Raw genomic sequence first — 13878 nt, forward strand, 5'->3', positions numbered from 1 at the left:
AAATTTAACGATTTACAGTATATGTCATTTTGGTGATGATGGGTGAAAAGATACCGATTTACTATTCTGTGTTACTCAGTTACAATTACAATCATAGACTTACCCCATCTTTATATACAACATGATATCCTATGTTTTTCCTATTCATCAATGTTTCTGACCCCTGTGCATAGCGTAAGAACTGCTGGGCCTCTGCATCAGACATATACAAGGCTAAACTGATTGGTCCCTCCCAGTGTTTACATATTGTCTCCAACATCTGAAATACAGGTAAATTACATCTACTGTGAAATCATTAATGTTTGTGGGGGACTAATTTTCGTGGATTTCGTGGTTGAGTCAATCCACGAAATTTAATCCCAACGAACACGTAAAATTCCAACTCATTTTATGTTCCGAAGTTGAAATCCACGAATTTTCGTCCTTACGAAATTGCCGTCTTGACCAAAACCACGAAATTTCATGCCCACAAAATTAAATGATTTCAAAATATTTTCTTTACTCAACTGCAAACCATGTATACTACTCATCTGTTGACTTGCGGTACTTAAGTGTTGAATCAAATATTCAAAGGCAATAAACAACCTACCAGAAATATTCTAGTTTTATACAATATAATATTTCTTTGTAAAGATTTGTTTGTTTGTTTTGGGTTTAACGCCGTTTTTCAACAGTATTTCAGTGAAATCACCGTGGGCAGTTAACCTAACCAGTGTTCCTGGATTCTTTACCGGTACAATCCTGTTCTCTGCAAGTAACTGCCAACTTCCCCACATGAATCCGAGGTGGAGGACGAATGATTTCTCAATAAAGAATTTGTTTGGAACAGAGAGAAACTAGTGCTGCTGCTGAACGAGATTAATATCCAAAGATGCCACTTTGATACAAGGAAAGTAAAATGTTGAGATCATCACCTGTGCCCTTAAAGTGTGACCTTGACCTTTATCATACTGGACACAATTGATTCTACCTTCGCGGCCACTGTAGATCATGATCAGGCTGCACATTCGTGCAATTCAGCTATTCATTTTATGATCAAAACATTGAAATTCACTAATTCAGATCCCTACAAAACAGCTGTTTCATCACACCACAAAATTCCATGCCCACAAATTTAAATGATGTCAAAGTATAACCTTAAATGACTCACCTGTAACCTGTCCATGCTAAGTTGAGCAACTAAAGTAACGTCCCAGTCCACTGGTTTATACCTATAATCTAGGTAATATAGATGTGTTCTGTGTTCAATTATTCTTTCTCGCCGGAAATCATAACACTCGTCATCTTCATGAATTTTATTGATCTGAAATCGTAATTTACAGACTTTACAAACAAGTTATGAAAATGATGGAAAAGTCTAATTACAGTATGGGAGTGTATTTTCATCTAACTGGTTCCTGCACAATGGGATCCAGTTTGTTTGTCTCTAAGTTTTACCATAACAGGAACGTAGTGTAATCTATCAAAAATAATAACTGTTTCTTGCATAACCCGCTGGCATTTCTAGTGATTTTTCCCATGCCTGGTACCTCTACACTAAATGACCCTTGTGCTGATAATGAAAACTAACGATTTGTGCACTGGTTACATATTTTTAATATGTAAAATGCGATAAAAATCGAATACCATGATTGGTCTTTTTACCTTATAGTATATTTCTCGATTCAAAATAAGTTATTTTATTGAAAAAAAAAAACATAACATTATGCTACAAATGATAAAACTAAACTAGAACTGTGTTGTTTTGGGACACTAAAACATCATGATGTCACTTCTGTTTACGGATGTTAATTTCCCACGCTTTATGTAAATACGCTACTATAAGAAAGAAACTGTGCTGCAAATAAAGTAATTCGTTTTGCTTTATTCTATAATTTGTATAATACGGTATGCAAGAAAATTAATCTTCCACTAATAGTAGATGCAGATATCAATATCTGGCTATCGGATAAGTGTTTTGGAAGTAACACGGCAGAGCCTCATTACCTCAAAACAGTTACCCTCAAACTGGATATTCCAAACTGTATCTACAACTAGGGACAGATTATTATATCTGTATCTCAGGCCATATTCCTTTGACTGCTCGTAATTGTGTCCTGAATGGTGTATCCATAGCATATAGGAATCAAAACATGCTTTCCATTGTCATAAATATTAATCACATGACTGTTCTGTCTGTACCCAGTTTTATCTAGAACAGTCTGCACATGTTCCAAATATTACAGAACACTGCACTTGACTTCTTCATTCCAATGACTAATTGGCCAAAGGAATATAGCCTAGATATAACATTAGACTGTGACTCAATGCAGACTTGGAGCGCCGGTATAAATAACAGACTCCAGCACATACCGGATTAACTAAATTTGAATGAAAATATCTTAAATGTATATATTTTGTAACCATGGTGATACTAACCCTAACCTTTAGTCAGTATTTTATGCATATTGTACACTAAATGCATGCGGACATGCAAAAATATGCATATTTTTGCTGTGCGCTACAATTGATAATCACTTTCGGGCATGCACAGAAGACCGCTCCAAGTCTGCAATGAGTTACATCGATAACATTAAAGTCTGGTTTTGCATTTTAATATTATGGGTTACTACGCAATATCGATTTTACAGACATTTCTAATTTGAATGTTTCAAACTATTTTGAATCCTACCTGTTCCTGCACAGGATCCATTGCATTTGTCATTCCACAACCAAACAGTTCCCTTCTCAGCAAGTTTCCGTCATATTCCAGGAAAGTGAGGTATAAATTACGAAAATATTCTATATGTTTGTTTTTGACTTTCAACTTCTTTGGCGAATTCCAGTGAATTATCTGAAAATATTAAGTACACACTGCAGTTGAACCTGCCTAAGCAGACACCTGTATTATGCAACCACTTTCTAATTTCCTAATTTGACTTTCTGTTCAAATTGTAACTTGTTTAAAGCAGCATGCTATTTTAAAGAAGCCTCATGCTTTAAGCAGTCAAAATGTGTCGCTCCCTTGACTGGTTGCTTATAACAAGTTTGACTGTACTATCAACATTAACAGGTATACAGCATTTTGGAAAAAAAACCCTGAAATTTTTCACAAAAGCATGTACAACATAAAAGTAATGTAGATATATGAAATTGCTCTTTTTATGTCCACAAGAATGGTCAAGTTTCTTATAACATACAATAACTGACTTCTGTTTCTGCCACTGAATATTAACCCTTATCATGCTGGACATGATTTAGTCTGCCTTTACAACCAGTGTAGATCATAATCAGCCTGCACATCCACGCAGTCTGATCATGATCTGCACTGTTCGCCATTCAGTCAGTATCTTTGCAGTAAACACCTTTTAACAGTTAATGGTACTGTCCAAATAGAAAGATGGACAAATCCATTACAGAAATTTAGCAGGGTAAGGGTTTATGAGTTTACAGTACCTTTAAATCTGTGACCTCAGAATAGCAATGCTCACTCCTTGTGTTATCACTTAACTGAACATTCCACTGGCATGGTAAGGTTTTCACAAGTTGAGCGTTCTGTTTTAATACTGAGTTTATAATGTCCTGAAAATATACACAGATATACTTTATTGGAAACTTCTTTTACACATTCAATGGGGAAGAGTGACTCAGTCATTATTCATCACTGCAGTAAATGTTACTGATAGGGTCTAAACATTGTTTGCTTAGGGTAATACTACCCTACCTAGAAACAAGGGTCCCCATCCGCTATCCTATAAATATTTTCACAAATTAGCATTCATGGAGTTTTAAAGGAAATAAAAGCTGTTGAAATCTTAAAATTGTCAATACAAGCTCTATCTATTATGTACAAGACTAACAATGTCAAATTCTGACCTGTGTAAGAGTGGCATTTCTGGTGATCTGCTAATAAGCCTACCTACCCTAGCAACTAATTTTGGGGTGTTACCCTAAATATTTTGCAAACCTAAGAAAAGTAACAGAGCTGACTTTAATAAATATTTTTTCAGTGAATTATTGAAATGTTAGAGTGAAATATATAATCTCGTATTTTCACATATGACGTATATTTTTCACTGCTAAGAAATTAATAAATGGATATATTTAGTCAAAACAGGAAATAAAAAGAAAATTTATTTGTTTTACATGCAAGATCAAAATATCTTTCACTCACGAATACCATATCTTACATTTTCACTCATGGCTATGCCACTCATGAAAATATTGCATCAGGTGTTCACTCGTGAAAGATATTTCAATCTTTCATTGAAACAAACAAATATTCTCTTTTTTCTGTACAGTGAAATCATGTAATTCTGTTGGGATGAAATTTCATGGTTTTCTGTTCCAAAACAACTATTTCATAGGGATTTGATTTTGTGGATTTCAAGTTTTGAAGATAAAATGAGTGGAAATTTTCTTTTTTTTTGCGATTTACCGTATTTTGGGGTGTATTGGTCGCGGTAATGTATAGTTTGCACCCAATTTCTGCTCTGCAAAAAAATCAACAAAAACTAGTCCCCCACAGATATTAAAGAGTTCACAGTAATTCCTAATCCATTTGCTTCAAATCATTATGACAGCTTTTTAGAAGAGGTTGCATTTGTGGTCAGTGCTTTTGATGCTTTGTCCTAAGTAACTTAAATGCCGGGTCCTACCTGGCTGATATTGCGGTGGTAAAGCCATTAAGCATATTTAGAGAGTAGGTTGGGCTTATCTGACAGATGACGGGTGATAACACTGAAACTTTATCTCTAGTAAACAGAGCCACATATGTTTTTGTATATTTTTCAGATCTGAATAAATTGTAGTAAATACTCATCTACAAATTAAAAAGCCTATGTATCTACAAGGGTATCTACAAATATTTTCCATTGTTAAAATATTAATAATTTACATGACTGGATGAAGTTAAGAAGTTTAAACTTAACTTTGCTTTTGTATCAGTATCAGAGCAATGGTACACAGGAATTAGCATTTCATGTAATATATATTAAAATGTGGAAATATTTTTGCTTACTTACACAATTCTTTGAAACATATTCCATAGAATTTTTTAATCTCTCAGAGTTATAACAATATATGTCAGTATGTGTATTACATAATATATGTTTGAATATTTTTTTTACATCTCCCAGAAATTGAATTTTGAAACTACTGGCTCTGATATCCATATTTAATTTGCATGTAAATACTAACAAACTGCACTAAAAACATACACCTGGTGACTAAATATCCTAGGAATGTTTTAGTTCAGCTTATCACAGTGACGAGAATACCCCCATTTTATAAAGTAGGGTACTCAGAGTAATCAGACCTGCTAATTTTACTAGTACTTATTTCAGTATACCAAAAATACTTATCTGGTTGTAAGAGCTATATATTTTAACTGTAACAGTTTCAAATTATACAGTTACTGTTCATTTGTTTGAAGTAGGTCAATACTGAAGGAAGTCAAATAACCTTCTAACCTAATGGGTCAACCAATGTTTTGGGAACTAGATATAAATCACTTTTATCTACAGCTTTCAGGTGGCGTAGCTAATTACTGTAATGTGTGCAATACAGGGATGCTGGGGATTATAACTCTTGATAATTGAGTGGAACAAAAGTAGAATATGTGAACAATGTGATATAATATGTGCTCAACATTTTGAAGGTTAAATCAGAAAGTGAATTATCATTTATGGAGTAAATCTAGCTTGTTTATAGAAAAAGCAGAAGATTTTATTTCTTTTCTTTATCTAAATGCTGAATGGAGTTATTTTTTCATCTCCCGCCATCTGTCAGATAAAGATGTTACTCATGTAAACTTCCCTATTCTGTTATTGGCTGAAAGGGAGGTCATAACCTTTATGTGGGCTGGCTTTAGCAAGTAGAGGTAAATTTGAATTTCTAGCAGACAACAAAAAACTTTTTTCAGAAAGGCAGTAATTACTTGATAAAAATTTACAAAATTTTACATACTGAATTCTGTCATACTAGAGAACATATGTTCCAAATTTCAAAAAATAAAGTTCAATAAAAGTAGAGATATTTAGAAAAAATGTATCAGTTTTCTGTTGTTCACAGCACTGTGTTCAGCTGACAAGTAGACATTTTCTGCGCTTGTCTGCCTTTTATACTTTTACCCTGGTGTTTAAGCTATTTATACTCAATTTGTAAGGGATGTGGAGGAAATTCTAAAGGTGAACAGCAGAGAACAAGACACTGCTACTTTTAAAATCTAGGAAGAATAACAGGTCTGTAGAAAGCCATTGCGTAGCTGAAAAACTGCAAAAACGAAAGACTTGCAACAATAGAGTTTAAACTGTTGAAATGAAATTCTACACAAGAGCTGTCCGTAAGACAGCGCGCTTGACTTTTCTCAGTGCTTGTCTCTGAATTTGAGCTTTGCCAGTAAAACAAGAGCTGTCTCCATAGGATGACACATGCCCCCGATGGCACTTTGAATGAACATGGCCGATGTTAGAGTTTAGGACCTTTGACCTACGGACCTGGGTCTTGCACGCGACACGTCGTCTTACTGTGGTACACATTCATGCCCAATAATTTTAAAATCCATGCATGAATGACAAAGATATGAACCGGACATGCCCATCAATGCACTATCATGAAATATGACCTTTAACGTCTAAGTGTGACCTTGACCTTTTAGCTACGGACCTAAGTCTTGCGCGCGACATGTCGTCTTACTGTGGTACACATTCATGCCAAGTTATTTGAAAATCCATCCATGGATGACAAAGATATGGACCGGACACGAATGCACTATCATGAAAAATGACCTTTAATGTCTAAGTGTGACCTTGACCTTTGAGCTACGGACCTGGGTCTTGCCACGACAAGTTGTCTTACTGTGGTACACATTCATGCCCAGTTATTTGAAAATCCATCCATCGATGACAAAGATATGGACCGGACACGAAAATTGAGGACAGACTGACAGACCGACAGACTGTTCAAAAACTATATGCCTCCCTTTGGGGGCATAAAAAACAAGAGCTGTCGGAGGACAGCAACGCTCGACTATTTAACAGCCTTGTCGCTTGAATGAATAAGAAAGTCGAAAAAGGGGCATAATTTAGTAAAAAAGTAAAATAGGGTTATGGAACCTGCAAAGTGCTTATCAGCTCATGACAGTGGACAAGTGTATGAAGTTTCAATCCATTCCCATTAGTGGGTACTGAGATACCAGCTTACATATAAGAATTTAACCCAAAAACTCCTAAGTTGAAAAAGGGGCATACTTTGGTAAAAAAGCAAAATAAATTTATGGGACCTGCTTTGTGCATGTCAGATCATGACAGTGAACAAGTGTGTGAAGTTTCAATCCATTCCCATTAGTGAGTACTGAGATACCAGCTTACATACAAAACCTTAACCAAAAAATTCTAAGTCGAAAAAGGGGCATAATTTTGTAAAAAAGCAAAAAGAGTTATGGAACCTGTGCAATGTAAGTCAGTTTATCACAGTAAATAAGTGTGTGAAGTTTCAATCCATTCCCACAAGTGGTTACTGAGATACCAGCTTACATACAAAACCTTAACCAAAAATTTCTAAGTCAAAAAAGGGGCATAATTTTGTAAAAAAGCAAAACAGAGTTATGGAACCTGTGCAATGTAAGTCAGTTTATCACAGTGAATAAGTGTGTGAAGTTTCAATCCATTCCCACAAGTGGTTGCTGAGATACCAGCTTACATACAAAAACTTAACCAAATCGGGACGCGGACGCCGACGCGGACGCGGACGCCGACGCATGGGCGAGTCCAATAGCTCTACTATTCTATGAATAGTCGAGCTAAAAATCCAAGTTAAAAAGGGGCATAACTCTGTTAAAATTCAAATTATAGTTATGAGAATTGTGTCTCCTGGTGTAGACTTTGATAGTAAATAACTATTTTGAGTTTCAAGTCAAAACCTTTAATAGTAACAGAGATATTTGACTTTATCAAAAATTTTAACCAATGGCAACGCCGACACCGACGCCAGGGCGAGTGCAATAGCTCTACATTTTCTTCGAAAAGTCGAGCTAAAAATTGAATCCCTGAACAAAGACTATTCTTTAATCTTTAAAATAAGCAAACTGAAGTCCCCTCTCCACCCCGAAACAGTCATTTTAGCCAAAAGAATGGAATTTATCACTGACTAAATTAGATGATTTTTCACTGTTGTCTAAAACAATGGCTTACGTCTACCTATACAATGTCTGTAAAGCTTACCTGGTCAGCAAGAGATGTAGCTAACATTGTCATTAGTTCTTTCTCCGCTACCTGTCTCCACAAGGTCATCCAGTCGAGGTCACGTAACATCTTCAAGTTCATTAACATAACTCCTGTATTAAACCCTCGACCCTAAAATTAGACATTCCTTACATATGCATACCAACAATTTATACAAATAACGTAGTTGACCTGTAATGACAATCAGAAATAATCATGCAATTATGTATTCTCTATGAAAAAAAAAAACAAGAGGACCATGATGGTCCTGAATCGCTCACCTGTCCTCACATAACCCAGTTTTGAACTGTGTAAAACGTCGTTTTTTTCTACTATTTTACATAGTGACCTACTTTCTGAGCTCATGTGACCCAGTTTTGAACTTGACCTAGATATCATCAAGATAAAAATTCTGACCAATTTTTATGAAGATCCATTGAAAAATATGGCCTAGAATTTTTCTATTTTTATACTTACTGACCTAGTTTTTGACCACACATGACCCAGTTTCGAACTTTACCTAGATATCAAAGTGAACATTCAGACCAATTTTCATGAAGATCCATTGAAAAATATAGCCTCTAGAAAGGTCAAAGGGTTTTTCTATTTTTAGACCTACTGACCAAGTTTTTGACCCAGGTTGACCCAGTTTCGAATTTGACCTAGATATCATCAAGGTGAACATTCTGACTATTTTCATGAAGATCCATTCGAAAGTATGGCCTCTAGAGAGGTCACAAGGTTTTTCTATTTTTAGACCTACTGACCTAGTTTTTGACTGCAGTTGACCCAGTTTCGAACTTGAACTAGATATCATCAAGATGAACATTCAGACCAACTTTCATACAGATCCAATGAAAAATATGGCCTCTAGAGAGGTCACAAGGTTTTTTTTATTATTTGACCTACTGACCTAGTTTTTGTCTGCACGTGACCCAGTGTCGAACTTGACCTAGATATCATCAAGGTAAACATTCTGACTAACTTTCATGATGATCCGTTGAAAAATATGGCATCTAGAGAGGTCACAAGGTTTTCTATTTTTAGACCTACTGACCTAGTTTTGGACCGCAGGTGAACCAGTTTCGAACTTGACCTAGATATCATCAAGGTGAACATTCTGACCAACTTTCATAAAGATCCCATGAAAAATGTGACCTCTAGAGTGGTCACAAGCAAAAGTTTACGGACGCACTGACGACGGACGCTGTGCGATCACAAAAGCTCACCTTGTCACTTTGTGACATGTGAGCTAACAACATTTTTTTTTATATATAATTGAAGATGGACATAGGGTAACAGATTGTTTTCTAGACTTACCAGTGCAGGCCATGGCTGGTGATTCTTCCAGATTTTACCCAGGTACCAATCACTCTGATTCTCAACAAGTCCTAGAGCCTGTAATTATAGACAGTCATAATAACAAAATCTCTTCTTAAACTTCAAAGTTACGACAAAATATCTCATTTATCCTTAATACAATGTATTGATTGTTCTCAGAAATACTGTTGCAACTAGGTATCTCTAATTCTGGACACTTTGTAACTGAAATTCAAGTAAAACAAGTAGGTTGTGTTTTTCACTAAATGTGTTTGCATGCCCTCAAATGAATGTACATGTAAACAGAAAAGCTATAAATTTTTGGAGTACTGAAATGCAACTTTTCATATTTTTTCATATTCGCAATTTTATGCTTGCAAGAACTTTTTCATTTGACACATCAGTTTGACTGACAGGATTTCAAACATACCTTGACTCTCAGGGTGTCAAACTGGACTTTAACAAAGTGATAATACGTACATGTAAAAGACATTTTAACAGAACTTTAAGTTAAAGCTTTTCAAGATGAGTTTAAATGCAGCAAATTAAAAAAAAGAAAGATTTAAACTACAACAGCCTGTTACAAATGACCTTAAAGTAACATGTTGTTTGAAAAAGAAACAGAAACTAATGCATACAATTTTATTCAATTAAAATGTTATCCTAACCTTTAGCCTGCTAAATTTCTAAAATGGACTGGCCCATCATTCAATTGGGGCAGTACCATTTAATATTCTAAGGGATTTTGATTGAAAATTTACTGACTGAAAAGAGAACAGTTCAGACCATGATCAGCATGCAAAGATGTGCAGGCTGACCTTGGTCTGTGCTGGAGGCTAAAGTGAGTAGTACAATACATTATCCATATGAAGGGAATAGGTCATAGATTCAACATAAAATCTATCTTAATAACAGGAAAACTTTAGTTGGAATTATAAAGGGATTGATTGGAGCTTTAACATTGTATCCAAATAAGTGGAAGATTCTAATAACAAGTATTCAAATAAGTGGTATATTCTGATAACAAGTATCCAAATAAGTGGTATATTCTGATAACAAGTATCCAAATAAGTGGAACTGACTGTACCGCATTAGCTAATACTGCAAACAGTTTCCATAATTCAGCAATATCTGAGGCAAATGTAATATCAGTGTCCAGCACTATAACCTGAAATTACAAAAAAAGTTAGTATATCCCATACTGTTTTTGTTTTCATAGTATCTTACTTACATAATTATGTCAGTTACACAAATAAGTGTTCCTGTATTTCTGTATCAGTACATGTTTATTCTTTACAGATAATTTTCAACAAACTTTCCCCACTTGTATCGGAGGTAGAGAAGGAATGACTTCAGACCCATAACCTATCAAATCATCATACAGAATAGACATCTTTCCAGGAGCCTCTTGATTCACAGTACTTTAAATTGAGCTATACAGACAAGTGCTGTATCTCTGAAGAGCAGACACTGTAGTATGAACATGCTGACGGACACTTATAAACTAAGAATGGATATCTTTGGGGGCATAAAAAAACTTATCTTGTAAAATTCAATAAGATGAAAAGTTTATCTTCCATCAAATAGCAGTTATATCAATCAATATTATGATATATTTTTATCTCATTTAAGTCATACTGTACATGTGTCATAAGACACACCAGTCTGATATATATCGTAGTTTTTCAATTTCTAACCAAACATGAATGTTATGCCTTGCAAACTTTTGTTTGAAAAACTGTTTACCTTCTGTAAATATTCTGGGAGTATTTTTGGCAGCACCAACTTCATCAGGCCATATATCCCTGAGTAGTGTTTATTAGGAATCCATTCTATATCTTGTGTAACACTATCTGCTGGGTAAAAACTCCACTCCACTGAAAATCAAAGACATTCAAAGAAAAACGGCTTAATTGTATAGTAACTTTACTGAAAATTAGTTTCATTTCATGTACTGGTAATATACCAGTAACATGCGATACAGAAAATTGGAAATCTAAATGAATTTAAGTAATATTTGTATACCTGCAGATTGCACAATTTTCTAGATTATTAAATGTTTGCTTATATTCACACGATAGTGACCTCTATGATTGTTTTAAAAGGCATGAGTATTTATCAGCATTGTGTCCAAAAACATGATGCATGAAATTTTTTTTCCAAAATAGCATTAAACATATTCAATTTACCTATAAGATGCATATGACAGTCATTGATTAAAAATCTGTATATACCAACTAACAATTATACAATTATCAACAATATATCAATAAGATTTTTATTCAGTAATTATGGCTGGAAGTTGTTGTTGTTTCTTTTTTGTTTTTGGTTTAGAGTCAAACCTGCAAAGTTAAGATCATATGGTGACTGTTCCTGCGAAGACCCTATACGCCCCTTTAGGAACTGTTTTAGGCAGAAGTGGGCACCTGGGTAGAACCAGCCACCTTCGGTACGACAGCTGAATGGCTTCCTCACATGAAGAATATTACACCTTAGGCCATGTCTGGAACCCACACTGGTGAGGTGCAAGTGATATGAAGTCAGTCACTACACGCTGTCTTTACAACTATGTCAATTGTAACTGTACTGCAAGAGTTTCATTGTAACACTTACTCTCGTTCAGGCGCCATGTTTTAAACAGTTTATCTAAGATATCTTGTGCAGCGAGATCTGCGATGAAGTGGAAATGCAGCGGGTTTTTACGGTAGAACAGAACACTCTTCATCAGTGTAACCACATCTCTTGTTGCATTGTGGCCTGCACACACAGTCGCTACATGAATCACCTTAAATATCAATAAAAAAAAACATGAACAATATCTAGCTTAAGTAAAAACACTTGCTCTTTTTGCTGAAATATTCACAGTATACGTTTACATTAATAATATTACAGGAAAGACTTAAAGTGGAATTATGCGCATTTTCAAATAAAAATCTAGCTGAAATAGATGCGTGTGTAAAAAGGGTGGAGGAAATTATGGCTTTTAACCCAATATACCAAACTCTTCCTTGTTACCAGTACAAAATAATATATTTCCAAATATGACTTATTTTGACTGGGGAAGTCTTTTAAGAAAAGTCAAACTGCACACAAGAGTTGCTTCCCTTCAACTTCAGAAATCTTTATCTATAGGTAAGGGAGATCACTGCGTAGAAGATTGAAGAAAAGAACTATTATTTTATTAGTCCAATTTCTTTATTTCTAAAGCGTCAACTTCAAATACTTATGTGGCATTATTATTAATTTAACACATTTAAATGTACAGCAACAGAAAATTGCTTTTATAAAACATTCCCCAAAAACACACAGATGTGCATATGCCACTTTAAAATGTACTCTGTTTAAAGGCTTTTTACAGTAAATACATACTTTTGAGATCTTAGACTCAAAATAGCATTGCTTAGTTTAGTTTAAATATTTATATTTCACATACTATGAAACCCTTTAATTACATGGTCATAAAATGAGCCGCGCCATGGGAAAACCAACATAGTGGCTTTGCGACCAGCATGGATCCAGACCAGCCTGCGCATCCGCGCAGTCTGGTCAGGATCCATGCTGTTCGCTAACAGTTTCTCTAATTGCAATAGGCTTTGACAGCGAACAGCATGGATCCTGACCAGACTGCGCGGATGCGCAGGCTGGTCTGGATCCATGCTGGTCGCAAAGCCACTATGTTGGTTTTCCCGTGGCACGGCTCAAATGTCCTGATTTTATCAAAACACCTGCTGGTATTTTGCAATGATGCAAATCTGTGGAGTAAAAAAGGATGAAGGTAAAATAAATGAAGATTTTGATTTTAAATTTGTGTATTGACAACACCACAAAATCTACATAAAACATGCTACATATAATGTGATCTCCATGAATTACAGTACCCTATATAGTTAACACTAGAAACTACTAAGGGCCATAACTCTTGTGTTACTTGGGCAATCTGACTGGAACTTGGTGGGCAGCATTTTCATATAGCGGTGAACATGTACCGGATATGAAGTTTCATTTAAATATTCCAAACCATTAAAATACCTGTTGTAACATTACAGAATAGAATGTAAGACAATATACCTCACACTTTGGTATATCTGGTTGCTGATTAAAGCAGTCAAGTCTACTTCTATTTGATCTTGATGCAGATTCATTCTGTAAACCAACTACCATCTGCATGTTTAAATACTGGTTTCTAGATTTGCTGAAAAAAGAATGAGTAAATGGTACAGCAGATGGAGAACACATTCGCTTAGAATTTACATCACTGATTTATATCACAATTGCTAGAGTTCTTATGCAAAGAAGTAAATATCAGCAATATTATTCAAAATTTGCACAAAACAGTACTATTCTTTTACTCTATACT

The 13878-nt window shown here is 35.0% G+C and overlaps 1 protein-coding gene across 2 annotated transcripts in view; it reads right to left on the reverse strand.

Moving 5' to 3' along the window:
• Window positions 1-13878, reverse strand: part of LOC123535606 (xylosyl- and glucuronyltransferase LARGE2s-like) — a 32690-nt gene that overhangs the window by 14025 nt on the left and 4787 nt on the right. For both annotated transcript variants that reach the window (XM_045318320.2, XM_045318321.2), the window contains exons 4-13: window positions 13590-13713; window positions 12135-12306; window positions 11268-11398; window positions 10609-10689; window positions 9522-9599; window positions 8202-8333; window positions 3436-3561; window positions 2672-2833; window positions 1151-1303; window positions 104-259 (exon numbers count right to left, since the gene is read on the reverse strand). In XM_045318320.2, the coding sequence (XP_045174255.2) occupies window positions 104-259; window positions 1151-1303; window positions 2672-2833; window positions 3436-3561; window positions 8202-8333; window positions 9522-9599; window positions 10609-10689; window positions 11268-11398; window positions 12135-12306; window positions 13590-13713 (1315 nt within the window). The remainder of the gene's footprint in view (window positions 1-103; window positions 260-1150; window positions 1304-2671; window positions 2834-3435; window positions 3562-8201; window positions 8334-9521; window positions 9600-10608; window positions 10690-11267; window positions 11399-12134; window positions 12307-13589; window positions 13714-13878) is intronic.

The sequence above is a fragment of the Mercenaria mercenaria genome, chromosome 17 (genome assembly GCF_021730395.1).
Source record: "Mercenaria mercenaria strain notata chromosome 17, MADL_Memer_1, whole genome shotgun sequence".
NCBI lineage: Eukaryota > Metazoa > Mollusca > Bivalvia > Venerida > Veneridae > Mercenaria > Mercenaria mercenaria.